Source organism: Eretmochelys imbricata, chromosome 6 (genome assembly GCF_965152235.1).
Source record: "Eretmochelys imbricata isolate rEreImb1 chromosome 6, rEreImb1.hap1, whole genome shotgun sequence".
Classification (NCBI taxonomy): Eukaryota; Metazoa; Chordata; order Testudines; family Cheloniidae; genus Eretmochelys; species Eretmochelys imbricata.
Window position 1 is genome coordinate 32,302,278 of NC_135577.1, and position 24,902 is coordinate 32,327,179.

The 24,902-nt window shown below is 41.1% G+C and overlaps 1 protein-coding gene across 1 annotated transcript in view; it reads right to left on the minus strand.

Moving 5' to 3' along the window:
- INSC (INSC spindle orientation adaptor protein) overlaps window positions 1-24,902 on the minus strand; it is a 140,021-nt gene that overhangs the window by 74,413 nt on the left and 40,706 nt on the right. Inside the window, exons 3-6 of the mRNA XM_077820066.1 lie at window positions 22,064-22,409; window positions 21,474-21,526; window positions 17,919-18,042; window positions 10,774-10,887 (exon numbers count right to left, since the gene is read on the minus strand). Of these exons, the coding sequence (XP_077676192.1) occupies window positions 10,774-10,887; window positions 17,919-18,042; window positions 21,474-21,526; window positions 22,064-22,409 (637 nt within the window). The remainder of the gene's footprint in view (window positions 1-10,773; window positions 10,888-17,918; window positions 18,043-21,473; window positions 21,527-22,063; window positions 22,410-24,902) is intronic.

A 24,902-nucleotide genomic window follows, 5' to 3' on the forward strand; every position in this document is an offset into this window, starting at 1 on the left:
GGCATGAATATGAATCAAACATTGATTTCTGGAATGAAAATAAAATACTGTACGATTTTGCAGGCTCTATATATGAAAACAATACAAACAGTAGAAGAGTTTGTTTAGAGTATGTTAAATCTAACAAAGTGACACTACTTGAAAAAACATCAGAATTTTGAAAGATGAGCTCTGAATAAATCAAGGTAGAAATTTTATACCGTGCCTTTGGCTATGCATGTGTAATTTCCACTGATATCAATGGAAGTAGTATGCATGTATTTGAGAGCAGAATTTGCTCCTACAATCATCATGACAACGTATATAAAGCATATACACAGCAGAAGCACAAAACCTACCACATAGCTCATTACTGAATCTCTAAAATTAATGAAGGCAATATACTAACAAAATTACTTTATGTTTCAATCATACCTTTCTTCCATCAAAGGATATAAACATGCTTTTCAAATATTAATTAATTAAGCTCAAAACACACCAATGAAAAAGATACAGTAGAGTTAGTGCACTGCACTTTTTCTAACCCCAGTGCAATCAGGCATTTGATTATTTCAGATTCTAAAGTCCTTGCAGTTTGTCAGATACAAAGAGGACACACTGAACATTGCTCTTTATTGAAGATCTGTATTTCTGTACTTCAGTCTTAATAAGTGAACGTTTAGAATGGATGACACGACTAATTCCCAAACAATGGTGGCACATTTATTACAAGCTTTCTGTGTGATAACAGCCATCCTGCTTTTGTCTAACATGGGCAGAACGTGAGTTATCGACAACTTGCTCAGCAGGATATACTATCTATTTGTTTCATAGCTATGGGCTGTATTGAGATTGAAGAGATGTAAAGTGTTGATCATAAGTAATGAATCTAGAAAAGCCAAAAAGGGAGATTTCTGCTTCTGTACTGAAGTTTGAGATAAACAAACACCAAACCCAAAAGCTCTCAGTTGCTCCTGACTTCAAGGGGAGCTGAAGACTCTCAGCACTTCCCAGGAGTCACTCAGCATCTTGCAAGAACAGGTATCTGCACCTTTAATACTGATTATAGAAGGATTTAGCCTGATGGAGATTAAAATACGTAATAATTAGAGATGTGTGAACTAATTCAGAGACAACAAGGAAGTTGAGCTCACAGAGCTGTGCCTGTTTCCAAGAGCTTCTGACATATCTAAGCCCACTTTCCCCTTTCCCACCCAAATTCTTGCTTGAAACCTGAGCCAAACTAAATGTACCAAAATGTTCCGGCAATCAGAATAGCATCTTATATTGCCTTCAGTTCCTCTGAGTACTGTAGGGACTGAGCACTCAGGGGCATAATTAAGGGGCTTGAATTAGAATATCAAGCCCAGTACTGGCAGCTTCACCCTTAGCATTTCTCTCTTGTAAGGAGACTATTAGCGCAGTATTAAATCACAAGCCATTAGTATTACCCCTTAATTGTTCATCTGGTAATTAGATTCACTTACAGCAACTCTGTTTCTTGAGTGGTATTTTTCCTTTATTTGTGTACTATTTATTTGTTATTGGCTTTTGTTTGTTCTTTTAGCTGTCATGAAGCAGAATTAATTTAGAAACAATCTGTTTCACATAAACCAATTTTCCACAAGTGCTAGACTCCATGGGTAAGATTTATAACTCAGGTTGTTGAGGTCTCCCTATGATCTCAAAGCCTAATGACTGATTTTTAATGATCATTCCATGATTAATGAGTCTTGACATGGAAGGTCCAAGGGAACAAAAATATAATAGACATACTGTAATAAAGAGAAGTATTTTGTGAAAATAGCCCTGCAATGGCCAGACAATGATACAGCCAGTAACTTATGCCAGGCCCTTGCTTTAATTCTGTTTGCTTTTAAAAGTATATACACATTAGTAGGGTCTCCATCCCATTGTCACCATGGCATGTACATGTACACACATACACACAAAATGGATTATTGTCCAAAACTTACAGCCAAATCCTGGGCTTTTTCTTTATTCAGAATAACACCACCACACACAAAACTAGTTTATCTGTTCCTAGGGTTTCCCCTTACAAGACTTCCTTTCTCCCTCCCTGTCTCTCATTTGCTTTAGAGATGCTACTTTTAATACTGCTGAGTAAGCACTAAAGTGACCCAACTGATCTTCTGCCAGGCTGGGTCAAAAGAATAACTCTTTCCCACCACACAGTTTTAGAATCTGACATAATGGCATGAACACTCTAGGTTTCACAAAAAACTGAAACTATTTGTTTCTAATTAATATAATGTGCCTTCAACAGGAATAACAGGCCAGATAGGTTTTCAGTTTGGGTTTTTTTTATTTCAGAATCTTTTAAACTTTAGCAAAGTAACATATTGAAAAAAAAGAACAAAAACTCCACCAAGAATCAAACAAATCAACCTCATGCAACTAGCCATACAACCTTACCATGGTTTTAATGCCCTAGTTCTTAGATAATCTGTGAAACCTGAAATGGGGGAGAGATGGAGGTGGGGGAAGAGGGCACAGACATGAGATGGAGATAGTAGATTCTGATGCTCAGGGAAAATGAGTCTAAAAGCTGCATGAACAATTTTGTGTGTTTGTTTGTTTATTATAAATTACTATCCCTCCCCCCCACACTAGCTTTCACCAGTGAATAGTGGCTTGAAATAGGGCTAACGTGAAACATCAATATCTGAGGGGTTTGTGTGTGTGTGTGTAGTGCTGAGATTTCACAAAAAAATACATCAATTTTCACCTTGCTACTGAAGGAAATCGTGGACTCATTTCCAGGTTCCTTTTGCCCTGCACCTCAAAAAGTCACTTATGCCACTGCACAGTGAATACAAAAGGGACATAAAAATACTGTTATTCTGATCTGGTGTGTGCTCACTGTGCACTGGTGTAAGTGACTAAACAAGATGCAGGATGACAGAGAATCAGGCCCAATAAGTTGTAGTGCATGGGAGAAATAATGATACAACTGGGTGATGCATCCACTATCCACATTTTTTTCAAAGAAGAAACATTAAGTTGGCAACATCTAAAGGTTCTTTGAGAAAGGGAATGTTTCTACTTCACTGTTTGGAACATATTTGGCACGAATTGTGCTACTGCCATATAAATATTAGCCATAAGTGAGTGGGTAAAGAACCTTCTGACCTTAGACAAACCACTTTTTCCTCAGACTCAACCCTGGGGTCGCACAATGGTAAAGAAGCCATTTGAAAGGATGCTTCTGACCCATTTGACAGTTCCATGTTTGCTCAAATAAGGCATTTTAACATTGTTTTATGGACACCACAGAGTGGAGCTCAAATACCAATTTAGGACAAATTAAGCCTCTCATGTTGTTGCCAGTTTCTACCAGTCATTCAGATTGCACTTGTAAGCAGAGTCTGGATGAGTTCTCCCCTGATATCTAGTGGTGAGGTGTGGGAAAAGACTTCAGAAGCCGATCTCGTTTGCATGGACACACCCACCCTGCCTTGGTGCTCAGCATGATGGGACTGCTTGCCCAAATGATCACTTGTGGCTGGTGTTGGATCCCCAGTCTCCTTATTATTGGGGCAGGCTTAATAAAGGGTTGCTACCCTTCTTATGTGAACCGAGGGCAGCAGAACTGTACCTGGCATACCCCAATGGAGGGACTGACCCTCAGCTGAACAGCATGCGCTAGACTGGGTTCCAAAGACCAATGAGTTGTGAGATGGTGGAGACAGGTATGTGTACCTGGTGGTGTGGGCCCTGTTTAAGAGTCCCAGACACTATTTGATCCTTCCTCTTTCCATGGTATAATAAAAAAGCTAATTTAGACTCTATTGAGAGTCTTGTTACATGCTGCTGAAATCACTGACACCTAGGTCTAAGTATTAGACCTACTTTGGGACAGCGTCTCTATTGCAAGAGACTGCCCATGGTAAACCAGCAGTGAGGTTCTCCCACTAGCAGCTGAAATCACTGAGAGCTGAACTCACCAAGAGCTGTGTTAAGTGTGTGTGGGAGCCCTGAAGACATCTTGATGAGCGGGTAGCTGGTGGAGAGGCATGTCAAGTGGCTAGCAGGGCAACTGGTGGAGAGGCGTGGCAAGCAGCCAGCAGAGAAGCTGGTGGAGAGGGCCAGAGCAGACCCCCACAGAGGTGTGGTGTCAAGGCTGAATCCCCATTCTGGCACTTTGAGTGCAGAAGGTGGAAGCCTGCAAGGACTCTAAAAATTAATACTTGCCACTCCAGGCTTGTATTAAACTCCCAAGGTTACAGCTTTTCTCTGACCTTGGATTGGCAGATGCTGCTACCCCCTAAGGGCAAAACCCCTTTGAGAACCCAGGAAGGCGCACTTGGAAATTCCTTCCTTTCCTAAAGCCTTTCACCCGCCGTCCAGGGAAGAGCTGAGAAAGAAAAAAAAAGGAATCAGCTGTTGCCACCAGCTAATTAAACATGTGCACAAACCTTTTATGTCACAAAAATCCAATTCTTTTCGTAAAAAAAAGGTAAATTTTATTAATTAAAAAAAAGAAGAAAATACATCTGGGAACTCAGGCTTTTGCTAGATTTAAAAAAAACCCCAACTACAAGGATCAAGAATCAAGAATAGCTCTTTTGAGGTCCAGCTTAAAGGTTACAAGCAAAACTAAAGCACCTGAGGTTAACACAAAGGAATCCACAAGCCATAAAGAAATAAAAGGAATAAACCTAATCGCATCTTTCTAGACATTCCCTGATTTACTTACATGTCTGGGGTTTCAAATGAGTCGTTTCTAGGTACGGCACCGAGGATTTTTCATACCTGGCCCAAGCTTCTCACAGCATAACTGCTCCCTGTCTGCCTCTCCCAAAGAACAGACAAACAGACAGACAAAAGGAAAGTCTTGTTTCAATTTTAAAAAGTTCTAGCCTTCCCATTGGAACTGTGCAGGGAAATATTCTTTGTACTCTCTACATCCTGCCTACCAACACAAGACAGGGATAATCTGTTGCAATGTGTATTGTTTACCTTTAATATCAACATCTTGTATGCTTTGAGTGACAACATGGAGTTAGGGACTTGATCCACATCTAGCCTGAACCATGTTGGCAGCTCTGTCCTAAAACTGCACCCATTGATGTTAATAGGACATTTGCCATTAAACTTTACTGGGGGCAAGATTAGACTCCAGATGAGTCAGCATGACAACACTGTACAGGCTGGATTCATGCATGCATTTTGTAGGGATATTTGGTTTTAGCAAAAGTCATTTGTTTGCTAGAATTAATATTTATTATTTAGGTGTATTTGTAATTACAGCATAAAGCTGTTTGTGTTTCATAGAAAAACTCTGCTCTTAGCAAAGTGAACAGCACATGGATCAGTTATTCACCCTTATAAAATCTCCCTCACAGTTCAACAGTTTAGAGACTGGCTTTCAGAAATGCTGCTCTCACACAATTCCAGTTAAGTCAAGGGGAAATGGGGGTGCTGAGAACATCTGAAAAATCAGACCCATCAGAATGTCTAACACTCCTTCCCAAGCACAGATGAAGATGCATCTTTGTGTGTCTACGTTCACTGAGGCTACCAATGTGGCCTAGCCACACTGCTACAGGTTATATTCTTGTCATTACCCAAGGTGGCTTGTCCATGAAAAGTACTTTAATGAGAGACTCCCCCCACCCCTCCAAAAAAAAAAAAAAAGCCCAGGGTACTGTAGGCAGTGGTGATAACATTAGGTGGTTTCCCTCTGAGTCAATATTCTTTGAACCAAGGGTGAGCATCATGTAAGGGGCTGCTGTAATTGCTTGCGGAGGCCCTGACCTTCATGAAATTAAAGATTCCATAGCACTCAACCTAACATTCTGGCCATGGTAATAACACTCTACCTGCCTTCAGCTCCCCTGTGGTTAGTGTGTTGTTGCAGTGTGCTGTTAAACAGTTGTGGCATTTCACTCCCCAGTGTGCCTTCACTTCAGTGGTAGATGGAGATTCTTTTTTATATGGAGTCTGTATAGTCTTGGGCCTTTGTTAGAGGGAATCAGTGGGAGTCCCAGGAAGCATTCTGGCTGCCTCAGAATGTCTCTTAGAGCTCTGGGGATTAGAAACTAGAATGGGAGCTCTGCCACCTTTCTACAGGATGATACATGTTCTCCTCTGACCTTCACTAGTAAAGTTCTGCTGGCCAATGTGGAACCATGTGCTAAGTCTCATTCTAGTGTCAGTAACAAACTTGTACTGTCCTTGCATTCAGGAAGTGAAAGTACTTGGTCTGTGGTTTGCCTCTGCAGAAAGGCAAAAAAAATAATAAGGAGTGGAGGAAAGACTCTCTCTCTCTCTCTCACACACATCTCCCCTTCTGTCCACCTGAGCAGGTTCAAGATCATCATCATCTTACCATTGGAAATAGAGATCAGTGAAAAACTATTTGACCAGTTTTGCTTACTTTTCTAGTCACAGCATTTATGCAAACACACTGAGATTTTCTCTACTTTCTTCACTATTTGAAATATTCAGTCATGTCCATGGCTTGCTTTCTGAGAGTATTCAAACACAAAAGATTAAAAATCGTTTTTCCATGAGTATTTATAGTAGTAAATAGCACACAAAGGGTTGCAAATAAAGCCAAAGTGAATCCATTTAAAAACACAAACAACTATGTGAGAAATATTATTTTCACTATAGATCTATCTTACCTTTTGGTAAACTAGCATTTTATTTTCTTACATGGCACTTTAGCCCTTTTTATACATGTGCACGTATTTATGTGCATGTGGCGGTTTAAAAATGTATATGGTATTCGTATTTACTATATATTAGGGGACATTCATGACACCTTTTTTTTTAAAGTGAACATACACAGGGACCGATTCACTACTGCCCTGCACCTTGTGTAGTCTTTTACACCAGTGCAAATTGGGTGTCAAATGCTACCAAAACTGAAGATCATCATTTTACAGCCATTTTGCACTAGTGGAAGTAACTGCTGAGTCACACCACATCAGCCCACAATGTACATGTTTGTAACATTATACTAAATGCACCTGCATCATCTTGTTCGCATTTCTTTTCACAATTGTAGAGATAAGACTGGACTTTTTAAACAAATGTTTATTTTGATAACATTAAACCCAAACCAAATATGCAATTAATGCTGTCTACAGGAGAGCTCTAAATAATTTGATAGGTTACCAAAACAAACTTGGCAACATTTCAACTATGGATTTTTAGATCAGGCCATACTAATGGTTCTGCTTCCTTAAAGGATGGACAAGTATTGGACTGAGTAATTAATTGAATACATCACAGTAACATATACAGATGTTGGGTTGCATTTGAAACCCAGCCAAATGGCTGCATTTTAGAGTGTGCAGATTTTCCTCTATAAAGCTGTGACATACTTTGCCCTCTTATCCCTTGTATAACCAATATTGATAGCTGCAGGTAATCACTTCAGTTCTAATACGCTCTGCAACGTTCATTAGAGAAACAATCTCTAGTTATAGCAGACTGAACTGAGGCAGCTAAATGACAGCAGAATTTCCAGAAGCACCGTAGAAAACCTTAAAGGTCTCATTAACAAGGAGACAGAAGGCAAAGGTGGTTTTAAGCCACCTTTCTGCTCCATAATCCCGGGACTGGCTAGAGGCCTAAAGAGGCACTTGCGCCAGCTTATAAATCTCCTGAGAGGCCATTATAATAGTAACAATCTATAGAGCACAGTGTGCTTCAGCCCGTGAAACATCTTCTCCCACTCCCAGTACAATTCCTGCCTCAGGAAGTGAAAGAGAAGATCATGTCATTTGCTATGCTGGCTTTTATCAGCTGGGGATTCCCTCACATTGAGAGAATACTTGGCTGCTCATTTAGAGTAGATGTAAGGATCCTTGCACCCTCAAAATCTATCTCAGACTTCCTGTGTCTTTGGGTAGGTTATTTAGCCTTTCTGTGCCTTAACTTAGGGCAGGTCTACACTATGGGCCTAAGTTGACCTAAATTATACAACTCCGGCTACTTAAATAATGTAGCTGGAGTCGACATACCTTGGGTCGACTTATTGCGGTGTCTACACTGCACTGGGTCGACGGGAGAAACTCTCCCGTCAACTTACCTTATGCTTCTCATTACAGTGGAGTACCAGAGTCGATAGGAGAGCGATCAGCAGTCGATTTAGCGGGTCTTCACTAGATCCACTAAATCACCGCAGTGTTGATCCTCTGTAAGTGAAGACAAGCCCTTAGTTCTCTATCTGTAAAAATGGGGATAACAATACTTCCCTTCCTCACAGTGCTGTGTTGCGAGGATAAATACATTAACAATTGTGAATCACTTTGAGATTTGCTGATGAAAAGTGCTATATGAGAGTTAAGTGTTAGTATTATTACATGCCAATAGAATCCTCTTTGTACGAAAAAGCCGTTCTGCATAAAATGGGTTGTTTTCCTCCCTCCACTGGGCTCTATGCAGATGCATCTTTGCCAATTTCCAGGAGCAGAGCAGGGGGGATACTACTCTCCATTACATTTTAAAGTAAAGATGCTGCTCAATAATCATATAAATATAGTAGCACACTTGTTCTTCTTGGTATTTTGCAGAGCTATTGAGTTAAATGTTTAACTTGAGGATTTAAAGAAAGTTTATTAAGTGGTACAAGATAAGTATATTATACTAGGTTGTAAGGGAAAATGAACTGCAATGAGGCTAACAAAATAAAACTGTTTTTTTGTAAACTCTATTAGTGCCCAACCTACTGGAAGTATTTTCATTGACATCAGTGGGCTTTGGATCAAACCCTATGTTACTTGTTCATGGTTTGCCAATATTTATACAGATCCTGAAAATGTATGTTAGAGAAATTGGCATCAATTAAATTATACAAATAGCATAGGATACCAACATACAATGGGCAAGCCTCCACTTTCATTGATAGACTAAACTAGTAATTGTTGTTTTTACTTTAATTTGAAGTCACACAAACTCTTTTGGTGTTCATGTATTATTTATTCGACCATGAGTCTCTTAAAAGACATATCTTCTCCTGGGGTTATTATTTTCTTTTAGATTTGAAAACAAATTTATAAATACAGGTTTTTAGTTCTTTTGACAGCATACTGTCTTCACTCTAGTCATAAACTAGCACTCTTCCTTGAAACTCCTTTTGGGACTTCAAGTAGAGTTCAACTGCCTATACCTTACAATGCATCTTCAGTTTTAAAAACATAAACAAAACGTTTTAAGCCTACTCTTTATTGATGCTAAATGTTTCTAAAAGCTGCTAAAATGACTGACAGATAAAAATGAATTCTTCATGCGTCTACTGCCCTTTCCTGTTGAAAATGATGATCAGTTAAATTCCTACAGAGTGTCAGTTAAATTCATACATCCATCCAGAAATTCAGAGTTTTATCAATCAATATGTCTCAAAAGAACATGATGCTCCTTTTATATCTGATAAGAAATAATGTCTTGATCCAATTGAAATTTAAGTGTTGTCAATGGGCAAAAGATAATTTACTACAAAAATGCCTGAATTTATTCTTGTAATGGCTTGTGGAATTAAATAGCTAAGCAAAACACATAATAAATTTAAGATATCCACAGCTAGTTGCAGATTTAGAAATGGTAAGGAAACTAGAAACGTGAATGGTCCATTCTCCTCTTGTCCATGTCCATGTAAGTTTCATAAATATTAATAGGTGCTAGGCCTGAATATCAAGGGAACAACAGACTCCTTTATTCTCAGATATCCTTCAATTCATGGCAGAATTCCCGCTGATATCAATAGATGTTGTGTACAGACTGGGGTTGTATATGACATATGATTTTTGAATGGCACAAAGTGAATTTTCAAAACGCTGTTCTGGAGTAAAATAAGGGTAGTTTTCACTGAAGCATAAAATTCCAGTGGACAGTAGGTTAGAAATTACAGAGGTCACTCTGATGCCTAGTACACAGTGTTTGGGGTGGTGAGGATGGGAGCGTACACTATTAAGAAGCCCATAACAACCCGTAACTCATCAAAAGCCTATCCCTAGAGAATAGACGACAAAAGGTTAGCCATACAGGAAAGCAGCCAGCCCTCTCTATCCAATTCATGCACCAATAACAAGGCTGGGTTCCAGTAAGGCCGGTTCTTCTGGGTTGTCATCATAATACAGTGATGTGATGTAATTATCCCCTTAACAAACATGCTGTGTTCTATTTGTGTTCAGACTGAATCATGGCCTATTTCAGGAGGGTTTAGAATTCCACCATTACCATTCAGCTCTTCTAGCCGCACAGATGGAAATTTAAGGGGGAAAATATTGAATTAGCGCCTCATGAAAAATTCAACCTCTACATAAATAGCTACATTACGAACACCACAATTACACTTAAAATGTCAGTACTGAGATAGGGTCACATGTTCCATGACACCTGCAATGCAACAGCATCTGTGCCATCCTCTACCCAGCTGCCACTCCCCTGTATGTCCGTCTCTTTTGATATTTTTAAATTAAAAAAAGAAAAACATGGTTTCTTAAAGTAAAAATTTATTTTTTCATTAAACTGGATTAGCTGAAATAAAAAGTTCCAGCCTGCTGCACTATAGAATTTCATATTACAACCTGTATAGTATGTTTATCATAAATGTCCAATTAGTAACTCTAAACCAACCATTCCCATAATACATGGTAATTAATCCAGTTCTAGATTTACTACTGGATTCCTCTCTGAACAGGAAGTAGCTTCCCCAGCATTGCACCCCCAACACTTGGGAAACCTCTGGACCACTTCAACTATAAAAAAAAAAAAAGCCAGTTAACTCTACATTGAATGAATTTGTGTGCACCTTACCTTAGCTATGATGCGGCACAATTGAGCACCCTCTTGGGTAAGGCTGAATAAACCACTGGTAGATGATTCGGTGATATATATATTATCTGATGAATTTATTTGTCTCACAAGATTCTGTGCAACACAAAAAGATAATAAACACCAGTTACTTCCAATGAAAAGAATCAAGGGGGGATAGCTGTGTTTTTTCTTTTAGGTTGGAGTAACTGAATCTAGTCAGTTTAACCAGTTTCAAAGTTACTAATCACACAGTGAAGGGAGAGAGAGAGAGAAAAAGACATTGTATGGGCCAAATTCTGCCCTTGTTAACACTGGGTTACCATACTTATTTCAACTGCATAGAGGTAACTGAGGGTAGAATTTGCCCCTACACCTCTTTATATAGAGATCTCTATTAAGAAAATAACAACGTTTAAAATACTGAACAAAGAGCACTGCAATTATTTGGGAGAACATTATTTGATTTAGCATGGAATTATTCTATGATTTGCAAAGGGTGATTAATTTGCCTAGCTCAAAACTGACATAATGCTATGAATCTCCTATTTTTACACCAGAGTAATGCTGCAGACTGCTGACCTAACAGGCCTTTTCCTCTTCTAGTTTCCACAGTTCTATAATAGGATTCTGTTAAGATCTATTAACGACCCTCAAACTATAGAGGAAGTATCATAGTCAGTGCATGGCCTTGTGACAGAAAAAACACTGATTAAGTCGCCAGTAAATGTAATTGATTAAATGCATATTTTCTTTTAAAATCGTTATCTTGGTTTTGCATGTGTACCACTGCATTTGCACAGATTAAGGGGATTGTTAGAAGAGGAGAGGCTCCATGATGCTACATCTAATGTTGTTCTCTCCACCAGTGGATGTTATCATTACAAAGAAGAAATACAGCTTTTAAGAAAGAGAAGCTATGTATTTGGATGACCTTGTAAACTGGAGTAATAGTAATAGGATGAAATTTAATAGTGAGAAGTGTATGGTCATGCATTTAGGGATTAATAACAAGAATTTTAGTTATAAGCTAGGGATGCATCAATTAGAAGTAATAGAGGAGGAGAAGGACCTTGGAGTATTGGAGATGACTATGAGCCGCCAATGTGATATGGCCGTGAAAAAAGCTAATGCAGTCTTGGGATGCATCAGGCGAGGTATTTCCAGTAGTGATAAGGAGGTGTTAGTACCGTTAGACAAGGCACTGGTGAGACCTCACCTGGAATACTGTGTGCAGTTCTGGTCTCCCATGTTTAAGAAGGATGAATTCAAACTGGAACAGGTACAGAGAAGGGCTACTAGGATGACCCGAGGAATGGAAAACCTGTGTTATGAAAGGAGCCTCAAGGAGCTTGGCTTGTTTAGCCTAACCAAAAGAAGGTTGAGGGGAGATATGATTGGTCTGTATAAATATATCAGAGGGATAAATACCGGAGAGGGAGAGGAATTATTTAAGCTCAGTACCAATGTGGACACAAGAAGAAATGGATATAAACTGGCCATCGGGAAGTTTAGACTTGAAATTAGACAAAGGTTTCTAAACATCAGAGGAGTGAAGCTCTGGAATAGCCTTCCAAGGGAAGCAGTTGGGGCAAAAGACCTATCTGGCTTCAAGATTAAACTCGATAAGTTTATGGAGGAGATGGTATGATGGGATAACATGATTCTGGCAATTAATTGATCTTTAACTATTCATGGTAAATAGGCCCAATGGCCTGTGATGGGATGGGATCTGAGTTACTACAGAGAATTCTTTCCTGGGTATCTGGCTGGTGAATCTTGCCCACATGCTCAGGGTTCAGCTGATCGCCATATTTGAGGTCGGGAAGGAATTTTCCTCCAGGGCAGATTGGCAGAGGCCCTGGGGGTTTTTCGTCTTCCTCTGCAGCGTAGAGCACGGGTCACTTGCTGGAGGATTCTCTGCACCTCGAAGTCTTTAAACCACGATTTGAGGAGTTCAATAGCTCAGACATAGGTGAGAAGTTTATTGCAGGAGTGGGTGGGTGAGATTCTGTGGCCTGCATTGTGCAGGAGGTCAGACTAGATGATCATAATGGTCCCTTCTGACCTTAATATCTATGAGTCTATCTTTATTTTTCTCATATCTTTGGAAGAAGTGCAGAAAAAAATCCCCACTTATAAGCTTATGAGCCAAAATTCAATCCTCTTCTCTTCAACAGGCTGTATTTCTGTCTTTAACTTTTAGCACCACTGCCCAAAAAGTCTTCTTAGAAAGCCACAGAACCTATTGTTTTACATTTTAACATTTATCCAGACAGGAGTAAAATCCTCACAATCCATGGCAACTGTGATGGGTTGGACCCCCCTTCTGGGATGCCACGTGATGCACTGGGATTTCACTCAGCCCTCCTGCTCCTCTAGCCTGAGCTCCCTCTCCCTGTTTTGCTGAATCAGGCTCCCTAGCTGCATGCACACACACACACACACACACACACACGTACGTACGTACGTACATAGGGAGCACCGGCTGTAGAATCACACAGAGGCTGCAAACACTTCTCTATGGGAAGGTTCAGCGAGGAATTTGCCCAGCGTGGCATCCCTCTGGAAAGTACACCCAGGATAATATTGTCTTGCACTATACAGAAAGATCTGCACATCCCAAGCTCATAAAAATTTGCCCTCTCCCTCAATGTGAAGAGAGATATGCACAACTTCTCCCCCTACACACAGTTATAAATTGCACAAACTGGGTTGTTATAAACAAGAAATAAGTCTATTAACTATTAAAGGTAAATTTTAAGTGATTATAAGAGATAGCAAACAAAACAAAGCAGATTACTAAGCAAATAAAACAAAACACGCAAAACTAAACTTGATTCACTAAAGAAACACATTGCAAAATGTAATTTCTCACCCTAAATGTTGACTTAAGGCAGGATGCAGAGTTTCTGTAGCTTAGATTTCCAGTTATTTCTCTTTACAGACTAGACTCCTCTGTCTCAGTCTGAACTCAGCCCTTGCCTTTCCCTCAGCTTAGTTCCTTTGTCTCTTCAGGTACTTTTAGCAGTCTTTCTTCTTGGTTGGGAAGGCAGTGAAGAGAGAGTCCAGATCAACCTACTCCCCAGCCTTAAATAAGATTTACATAGGGCGGGAATCTTTTGTTTCCCAGTCTTGACCTCCCCCGCCTTTTAGTGGGAAATTACTAGAAGTCCAACATGGTGTTTAATACCAGGTGACAGGTATGTCCCAGGACACTTCTCTGGAAGGAGAGAGATTAGTATCTGCACAGTTCTAGGGTTCTCCTTAATGGCTTATCCAGGATGATTGCTTACTGTCTGGTGAGCATTCCCCCAAGTACACACCCATTTGTAATTGTTACATAGTCAATATTTCTAACTTTAGATACAGAAATTATACATGAATTCAAATTGGATAATCACATTCAGTAAATCATAACCTTTCCAATGATACCTTACAAGACCCATCTTGCATAAAATATATCTTCGGCCATATTCATATCATAACCATATTTCTATGAAGAATATGGGGTGTAACGTCACAGTAACATTAATCAGGACAGAGAGATGCTGTTTGAGTCGGCAGTTCTGACCTCAACAGGTTCACCTGACTCATACTTGTGGTTCCCAAGCAGTGCTATACTAGCTCACAAAATTTCTAGTTTTAGCCAAGCACACAGAGACCAGGCATCCAGTCAATGGGCAGCCTCAGTAACTATCCTAATGGACTCTGAGCACTAGAACAAAAGGAATAGGTCCTTTGAGTTCCGAGCGGGGACACATTTTTCAGGAGGGACTGTATAATGTACTATGCCAGGTAACATAAAACAAAAGCAAAAAGATTTTAAACAGTTTCTAAAAGTACTTTTGTATTAGTAACCCTGAACTCTTTCCATATTTTCACCCACTCAAACACACACTGCTCTTCCATATACAATCGCTCAGAGAAATTATTTCTGCTTCCCTTAAAATTAAGTGATTCGATATTTCACACAAAGATAGTGTCCTTAACTATAAAGTGAATCCTACTTCTCTACCTTTTAGTTAAGGTAAAGAAAAAAGGAAAGTCTAAGTACAGCCTAGTTACTTTATTTGCTAAATTGAAATAATGACTTAAATTATTTACACAGCTATTTATGCTTGGAATCATTTGTGGCGTTACATATGGTTCCCATAAAACATAACTAAAGCTCAACAGCAGGCAGCTTGTTACCTCGACTTAGCTCTGCAATGCTGAAAATTGCTTCTCTAGCTTCCCATTTCCTTGGCAACAATCTGTTTTAAAACTAAGATATTAGACAGAGAGGAAGGTAACAAACAGGCCATAATGGGTTTGAATCTCTTAAGACAACAAGTTAAACTCTGCTCTAAGTTAGAGCACAGAAGCAATTTAATTTTGGCAAAGTAATCAAAGTACTATAACTATTTCCTCCATTCTCAGCCCTTCATGTTCCTTTTCTGCAGTGAAAACATAACATTTTTGGGCTGTATTAGCATCAGCTCTGAAGTGTGCACAAATACTACAATACACAGAGCATAATAGATGGTTAAGGGAATTAATAATGGCATAACGAGCAAGTCACCAGTTTAAATCTAGCCAGATTGGTACAGATTGAGTTGTTACCATTTAAAGAATGTTCCCAGGGTAAATATATATGTAATCCAAATCCAATGCCACAGTCTCAGTCCTTATATTTCCAAAAGGTGGTTAAATGATAAGTTCTATGATCATACAGTGCATTTACTGAAAAGATTATGTGCAAGTAGGGGTTTGTTCTCCAGCATCCTTTGGTCTTATGTGGGGAGGGAGAAAAATCTTCTATTTGTGAGTAAGAAGAGGCACTGCTTGTGTCTTTTTCCATCTTTCATTAACTGGTTATTTTCTGGTTTGGGGGAGGGAAAAAAGGCTAATGAGCTTGTTTAGCTCATACACAGTTACATCACAGAATCACAGAATATCAGGGTTGGAAGGGACCTCAGGAGGTCATCTAGTCCAACCCCCTGCTCAAAGCAGAACCAATCCCCAACTAAATCATCCCAGCCAGGGCTTTGTCAAGCCTGACCTTAAAAACTTCTAAGGAAGGAGATTCCACCACCTCCCTAGGTAACGCATTCCAGTGTTTCATCACCCTCCTAGTGAAAAAGTGTTTCCAAATATCCAACCTAAACCGCCCTGACTGCTCCTCGTTCTGTCATCTGCTACCCCTGAGAACAGTCTAGATCCATCCTCTTTGGAACCCCCTTTCAGATAGTTGAAAGCAGCTATCAAATCCCCCCTCACTCTTCTCTTCCGCAGACTAAACAATCCCAGTTCCCTCAGTTCCCAGAATATCCTCATATTTTCTATACCTTATTTGGATTGAGGTAGGGGAGCCCTGCTGTGCCAGGCACTGCACAAACACAAGACAAAAAGAAAAGGAGTACCCGTGGCACCCCAGAGATCAACCAACCCACCTGAGCACAAGCCCTCGTGAGCTACAGCCCACCCCATCGAATGCATCCGATGAAGTGAGCTGTAGCCCACGAAAGCCCACGCTCAAACAAATTGGCTAGTCTCCAAGGTGCCACAAATACTCCCTTTCTTTTTGCAAATACAGACTAACACGGCTGCTACTCTGAAACCAAACACAAGACACTGGTCCCTGCCCCAAGGAGCCCCCAGTCACAGCACACCAGCTATATGTGGACAGTAGCACTGCAATGCAGCCTCTCCCAGGGGCACAGCCGCGGAGAGAGGTCATTAGGGGGCCGGGGCAAATCCCTACTCTGCAGGCTTGGAGGGGTGTACGGCTGAAGCAGGCCTGAAAGGACCTGCCCCCGTGGTGGTCCAGGGGCCTCGCAGCCGATGCTGAGGCAAGACTCAGGGAAGGGGCAGCTCCGAGGCTGGGCCCGCCCCGCTGCTCATCGCGAGGTGGCAAGGGGCGTGCAGGAGCTGGGACAGGGCAGCAGGAGCACGTCGCGATTCGGGGGGGAGTAGCCCCTCCCCGGCAGAGGAGCGCAGGCGGTATCACTCACCCCGTCGTGCCCCCTCCGCCCCACTCGCCTGGGGGAGGCCCCAGCCCAGCCGCCCGCATCGCCCCACCGTTCCAGCGCTCCCCTACATATTTCACTCACTAGAACTAAAGCCTAGGACCGATGTGGCCTTGTGGGGAAAACCTGCGGAGAGGAGCCAGACAGCAACTCCAGCCAGTAGGATCCAAAGCAGGGACTGTTCCCCTTGCACAAGATGGTAAAATGGGGCCCAACTGGAGCTCCCTTCCCACCCCCAGAACTGTGCAGGAGAGACCACGGATGCTCTAGGGGCACATGGCACCTCCCCAACCTCCCATCATATGGCCCTGAGATAGAAACGGCAAAAAGGAGCTGAAGACTCCAGCTGGTAGGAGCAGAAACAGTCAATGCAGGGACCTTTGGACATTCAGAGAACTTCCCAAAGTTTTGACTGATCTGTATTGATTGGATGTTTATGCCAGTCCCCTCTTCCTCCTTCCCTTAGTGTCTTTTCACCTGTCTTCCATACCTGACCCTCTTAACCCCTTCCCTATCCCCTTTCATCTCCTTTCGCTTTCAATTATCTGATCTACCTCCTAAACCCACCCATCATATTTTTCACTCTGCTTGTGTGTTCTACCCTTTTTACTGGTCTGTACAGTGCCTCGCACAACGGGGCCCCATTCTTGGTTGGTCCTTAGGCACTACTGTAATAAGCATAACAACAACAACAACAGCATGAGTGGAAGCAGATCCATTGCACTGAATCATTATTTGGACACTGTCCAGAGGTCACCTCCTTAAACTGAAGAGAGCCTGACAGCGGAAGTGACCAACTCAGGCAGCCACATGATTATTTTTGGGGGGATATCAGAACCAGATCAATCAACAAAGAAAGTGAAGTATACTGGTGTACTGGAAAAACTAAGTGCAGATGAAATCAGAGAAGGGTCTGATCAGTGATGGGCTATGGGAAGACTTGAATAGGTTACTTTCAGGGCCTATGAGATACTCTGTCTCAAAACAAAATTGGAACGGTTTTCAGGATGCTTGAAGCACCAACCTCAGGTTTGTAGGGACTGAGGGCTGTAAATATTTTACTTCCACCATTCAAAACAAAAAAACACTCCCCTTCAATACGATGTTTTAAAACAAATGCATTCAGCTTTTACTGACCTGTATCTCATATGTTAAGGCCAATTCTATCAACTGGCCGAAATACTGTGCGACTGTGGTTAATGTTTCATTAATACAAGATTTCATGGACTGTAATGTCCGTTTGTCTTCAGTTTGTATGCACCTGAAAAGAAATTGAAGGGAAATGAATGAGAAAAATACCCACATTAGGCATCACCTTTATCAAGCTGATTGAGCTAACCAAGCACTTTATGTTGCACAAATGTTAATAATGGAGATTCAACTGTTCAAGTCAAGGTGCAGCCTTATTATAGTTAACGTCAGAAGAGGCTTTTAGCAAAGTCTTGTCTGTCCAAGGTAAGGAAGAAGTCAAATGATAATATTATAAATTAATATCTTACAGGTTCACAATGCACTTCATAGACTGTGTGACAAATTCTGTTTTCAAGTACACTGGGATATATCCAGAGTAACTCCACCACTGTTGACTAAAGTTTAGTGTTGCTGTGCATCAAATGGCTGCTGCGATCCACCCTGAGGTGTCTGCATTTCAGTTGTAGGAATGTACGTCCTCTATTTGCAGAGCCAAATTTTTTCTCAGTAAGTTTAATTTTCCATATTTTAAATGGGAGTAGGATCAAGGCCCTAATAAGTATAAGTCAAGGTGTCCATGTCAATGGAGTTAGTCTGGATTTAAAATGGTGTACCTGAGAGCAGAAATTAGCCCTCTATACACACAGAGCACTTACCACTACGAAAATACAGCAACCTCAAGGATTGAATGCAAGAGCCATTCTGTGCCCAACAACCCTTGGCTACAGTTTCCATGAGGGAAGATGGAGAATAACTTTTACAGATACAGGAAGAATTTGGGTAGCCAAAATATTGTTAAACAGTAACAATGTTCTCTATGCTAACAATAAGAAATATCCAAAAATTTGGGGCAGGATTACCAGGGTTAACATCCTTACTCATCTAATATGTCATTAGCTATTAGAACAGCCACAAATAGTCAGGGTCTCAGTTTTGTATCACATCTAAAAGATTGTGCCTCCATTTGTACAGTTCTTCCTAGCACTGTGGAGGGGGATTATTTTCATGCAGACAAAGACTAGAGTGAGGTCTACAGCAGTGGTTCTCAAAGCCGGTCCGCCGCTTGTTCAGGGAAAGCCTCTGCTGGGCCTGACCGGTTTGTTTACCTGCCGCGTCCACAGGTTCGGCCGATCGCAGCTCCCACTGGACACGGTTCGCTGCTCCAAGCGAATGGGGGCTGCGGGAAGCAGCGTGGGCCAAGGGATGTGCTGGCCGCCCTTCCCGCAGCCCCCATTGGCCTGGAGCGGCGAACCACGGCCAGTGGGAGCCACGATTGGCTGAACCTGCGGACGCGGCAGGTAAACAAACCGGTCCAGCCCAGCAGAGGCTTTCCCTGAACAAGCGGCGGACCAGCTTTGAGAACCACTGGTCTGCAGAATTATGCGCACAACTTCTTAGAGCACTTTAGTTGTCTTTGGATATCTTTTATCTGAGTATTATTGACCAGGCCCAACTCTGTTTAGCTTATAATATCCGATGAGATTATGGTTGCCAACTTTCTAATTGCACAAAACCAAACATCCTTGCCCCACCCCTTCCCCAAGGCCCTGCCCTCTGCTCACTCCATCAATTGCTTTCCTCACCCTCATTCACTTTCACTGGGCCCGGGCAGGTGGTTGGGGTGTGGGAGGGGGTGAGGGTTCTGGCTGGGTGTGTGGGCTCCGGGGTGGGGCCAGAAATGAGGGGTTTGGGTTGCAGGAGGAGACTCAGAGCTGGGAAGAGGGTTGGGGTGCAGGGTCTGGGAGGGAGTTAGGGTGTGGGAGGAGGTTCCGACCTGGGCAAGGAGTTGGGGTGCAGATCTGGGCGGCGCTTACCTCAGGCAGCTCCCAGAAGCAGCCGACAGAGGGACCAGGGGGATTTATATAATATTCCCCCATAAAAAACTCATTTACTTGAATTAAGATTAGTAGATCATATATGCAACCAACAAAACCCAGAAAAAGCAAAGCAATAAACAGTTCAGTCATTCAACATCCCCATTGCCACTCCCTTCAGCAGTTCTTTTAACCTCACCACTTCCCATCCACCACTCATAGCCCATATATATTGAAGCAGATGCACAAATAGCCTGATTTTTAGAAGTGCTCAGCACTTACAGCTCTGACCGAAGTCAATGAGTCTGTAGAAGATGAACAACTGACAGTATGACCTAGTGGTCAGGTGATGGTTGACAGTACATTTCCCCATTGAAGCACAGTCCTGTCCTTCAGCGCCCCCATCCCAAGGGTTTTCAGTCCTTCCCTTTAGTCAGGGGCATTCGGGACTGGGCCTTTGAACAGTCGGTATCTTTTCCAGCTGCCCTCTCACTGGAAGTGAAGGCTCTTGTTGTATTGTCCTTTCGGAGTGGGTAGGGGAGACCAGGGGCAACTACACCCAACACCTTGGGGAGCTAAGCTGCTGCCTCCCCTGACCACCTCCTACTTTGGTCTCATTCAGCTTCCCTGTGTAAATCATTCCAATCAAGTCTCTGACCCACACACTCTGTCCTGCTTCTCCTTTGTGTGTTTGCACAGGCCTGTGTTGTCAGGTCCCAGGCAGTGAGTTCCTGGGCAGTCCTTTCCCCTCAGATCAGCCATCTGTTTCCTTCCACTGCCTGCCTCCGAGCTGCTCAGCTCCCCTTTTTAAAGCCCTGCCTCCAGCTTGTGCAGGCCCTGCAGATGTGTCTGGGCAGGGCTGCCTGGGCCCCAAAGCTGTTCCTTAATTCCTTGCTCTGCAGTGTGGGGTTTGCCTACCCCATCAGAGTGTGCTCTAGGACACACATGAAGAGCAACAGTGTTCAAGAAACACATTTTCTATTTTCTGGTAATTATGTATTATGTTTTTTTCTAAAGATGAGTGACAGGCTGTGCTTAAAGTAAATCAAATGAGACTATTGATTGGCGCGGCTGTGCAAATAAGGAAAGTTCTGTTAGAATCAGAGCATCAGCATGAGAAGAATTCTTTCACAACTCTCACTTTAACAATGTTGTATAGTGCTTATATCAGTGACTCTAACCTAACTAATGCCAGTGAATACATATCTGTGCTTAGGGAACAGACTAACAAAAAACTTGCAGCAGTACATGAACATGTGGTATCATTGTTTTCAAACATGAACCAGGACTGCAGTTTTCAAACTTAGCTTGAAATCCTGGCCCCACTAAAGTCAATGGTAGTTTTGTTATTGATTTCAATAGAGCAAGATTTTCACCCTCAGTGCCTAAAGCCCTGAGGGTGTAAAGCATCACAATACACTAGCATTGATCCTTGTTCCATGCCAAGTTCCCTGTTCAACAACAGATCCTAATGAAAGATCAGGGTCTAAATATGGATATAACTAAGTACCTAACTTAAGGCACTGATGGCCCAATAATCAGAGGGCATTTTAATGAAAGCTGCACATACTCAATTAAACGTTCAACGAGCGTTAGTTGGATTTGCCTCCCTCATTAAAACTGCCACAGCTTGTAACCAATAGTTAAGAAGCAAAACTGACTATCCAGTTCAGAAAATTGAAGTTACCTTTCCGTGACTGCTGTAAATTCTGAACATTTTTCAATTAAAAGTTTTTCAAACTGCAGGGGGGAAAAAAGACAAAAATGTGTTTGAAATAATGTATGCAATATAGATCTTCTTTCAATAAGATTACACTTGATTACAGTAAATAGAAATAGTCAAGAAGATATTTTGTGAACATCTTTTTTTTTTTTAATTTCCCTTTTTATTGGCATCTGTGGTTAATTATAATAGAGATAAAAACTGGAGCTAAGCCAGTCCCAGTCCCATAAGAACATTTTCTACATCTTAACTGAAAATAAGACTCAATTCCAGTAGGCCACATGGAGTGAACTACTCAACATAAGTAAAAGTGGCAGAATCAGGCCCATAAAAACACTAATCCAAACATAAGACATGTTTGTTTATACACCCACAGGGAGACTGGATTGTTCTGAGATATGGAGTCTTTCTCACTGTTCAGAATGATTTGCCATTATTGTAATTAAAAAAAAAATACAAAGGTTGCCCTCACCAGATCTATCAGCTCCCAAATTCTAAAGATAGTTTATAAATTCAAATTGACAAACAAATCAATATTGAAGAAATAATCCTACCTGGTGCATTTCTTCTGAGGAATTTCTAGTGAAGCTATTGTATTCGTTTATCATTGAACGTACGTGACAATTGACTCTTACTGTCATGCTGTGAACTCTTTGCCATCTGTTCTTCTCTAGTTTTTGAGCAATCCTGGTCAACTCTGTGCTTATGATCCAAGCCCTTTTTAACAATAACTGCAAGTTATCATATGCACTATGTTGTGATGAAAGGATAAGTTCATTCTGTGCATCCTCCTCTGTGCTGATTGGTTTGGACTGAAGAATACACATACATTCACAATCCGTCATCAACTTCAAGTCCTCCATCCAACGCTGCACGGAATCCACCTGAATTAAGTGCATGCTAAAGTGTAGTAAAAAAGAAAATAATCAGATGAAAGATCTGAACCAATTTAGACATAGCTTTCATGAATAGAATATGGGGATAAAACTCCCATAAGGATGGATCTCCAAAAAAAAAATCAACTAAATGAAGAATTAACTTGGCTGCATTATGAAAGTGACATGCTTCATGATCCAAATAAAGATTCTGACCACCTATAAACCACTTCCACATTAGAGACATACAGATCTCCAAAGGGGAGTATGATTTGCCTATACCCAGGCAGTAGCTGAAATCGCTATTATATTCTATTCTACTTTCTTTATATTGGCTGAAATTAAGACTAGAGTCAAAAAGTTACTTTATTTTATTCGTGAAATAACTGACAGGCAGTGGTCTTCTCAGAAGTTTAACCACTAGGCTGATACAGACCAATACAAGTCCATACTTGTCTTATAGCAAGTAAGAGCTGTTAGACTCTCAATCTTCATGAGACCTAAATACGCACAAAACAAAGTTTGGGGGACAGGGGGTGAGAAATACATTACTGAGAACACTGAGATCAAAAGTAAATTTGTGGAGAAGCCAGAATTAGAAGACGTATAAAAATAGGGCCCACTCCTATGTAATGCTTAGCTCTTCCTAAGAAGGGGTAAATTCCGATTGGTAGCGCTTTGAACCTCTCTGATTCAAGGATACAATTAGGAGCAACTAGAATCAAATACTGGAGACACCTGTGAAAAGATATTGAAATACAAATATAGTGAGAAGATTTTAAAGGATTAGCTGTGCTGAAGAGTATCATTGAAGAGATGTAACATGCCAACTAAGCTTTTAAATCTTAATTTTTTTTTTGCATTTTCACCTACTTTTTACTATGATAAAACACCTGTCAGTCATTCGCTCTGAAGTGTTTTGTCAGACATGTATTTTTCAGCTAACAAAAGCCTTGCAACTAATACTAGTTTATGTCAAATATAACGCAGCAACTGAGTACTCCAGTGTTCCATGTAAACTGAAGAAAGCTATCTAGAAATACCGCCAAGGGTTGCTTTGGAAGACAACTTAAAGTCAGAAAACGGACAACTACCATGAAGAACATTAAGGAAAATGTGAGAGTTTAAGTGGTCCTCAGAACTATAATCTTTGTGCCTCATGGGTTGCATCTGCAGACTTCCCCACTAGAGAAATGGACATTTTCACTTAAGTTTAAATAAAGGATGCTTAGTCAGGGCATTCAGTGCAAGATTTAGGTCTCAGGAGGGATTTCTCCCCATTGGTGTAGAGTTGAGAAGCAAGGCAACCCCCACAGTATCAGAAGAGGGCTTCCAGCAATCTTTTTGAAGAGTCCCTGAGGCTAAATAACAGCCTCATACCACCAGTAAACTGAACATTGAGAATGAAAGATACTTCTTTTCAGTGGTTTTGTTTTCTCGTTGCTCCAAGCAGAAGGCTTGCTAAAGCCTTCCTGCAGGTGGGAGAGGCAAATTAATCTGGCTGGGTCTTCAAGGGTGTGGACACTAACAACCTGCCTTAATTGACAGGTCTGGTTCTGCCTCCAGTAAGCTGTAAGCAGGTGTAAGACCCACTGTAATGAATATGTGGACTTTCCTGCTAGTAAATAAAAAACCTTGCTCAAAAAAACCGAACAGCTCAAGGTGAGAGGTCTTAAGTCTAAAGGAAACATTGTTGATAAAGTAAAAATAAATATGGATCATATGTGGATCGTATGCTGCTTAGAAATTGAAGCAGCTGTCCTCCCTCCCCTCAGAAAATTGTATACATTTTGCATAAAAATACACAATTCTGGGCAGCTGAATTCTATTTTAGTAATATTTGGCTGTATACATCCATCTAACTTAGGTCCTTTCAAAAGAGCCCATAGTGGAAACTTATAAATTAAAACAATTACCATGGTGATTTTTGTGCATTTCAGAATTATGTCTTCTTAAGAGCACTGATGGACTCTCAGTAGAGGCAGAAATCTGCTGGTAACGGGAACAGCATGGAGGCCACATGGTGTAATAGCTACAGAACAAAATAATGGAAGCCAACCATAGCATCTTGTAAAACTATCTGAACCAGAGCTGATTCACTGTGTGACTCCCTGGTGAAGCTACTTCACTTTGTGCATCAGTGAACTCAGTAGTATGGTAGAGGCAGACACATGGCTTACAATTAAAACAAGTCATTTTACACCCTGGCCAAGATTTCCTGGGCAAATAAATTACTGATCCAAAAATATTGGCCTGTTAAATAATTAATTTACAGTCTTGAATGTCACCAGTGTTTTAAATTAATTTGTTATTGTATTGAGCATGCTACTGTACAGAGTAGAGACTTGGCCTCCAACAGTATCTAACAAAAAGAGACGAGGGACTGTGATCAATGGAGGAACTGGACTTAAGTGGCATAAGAGGAACTAATGTCTAAAGGTTGTTTTAAAAGAGATTGCCTTCCTCAAATCTCCTGTCTGGAGATGTTTCTGAAAGGTTCCCACTATGAAGTTGATCC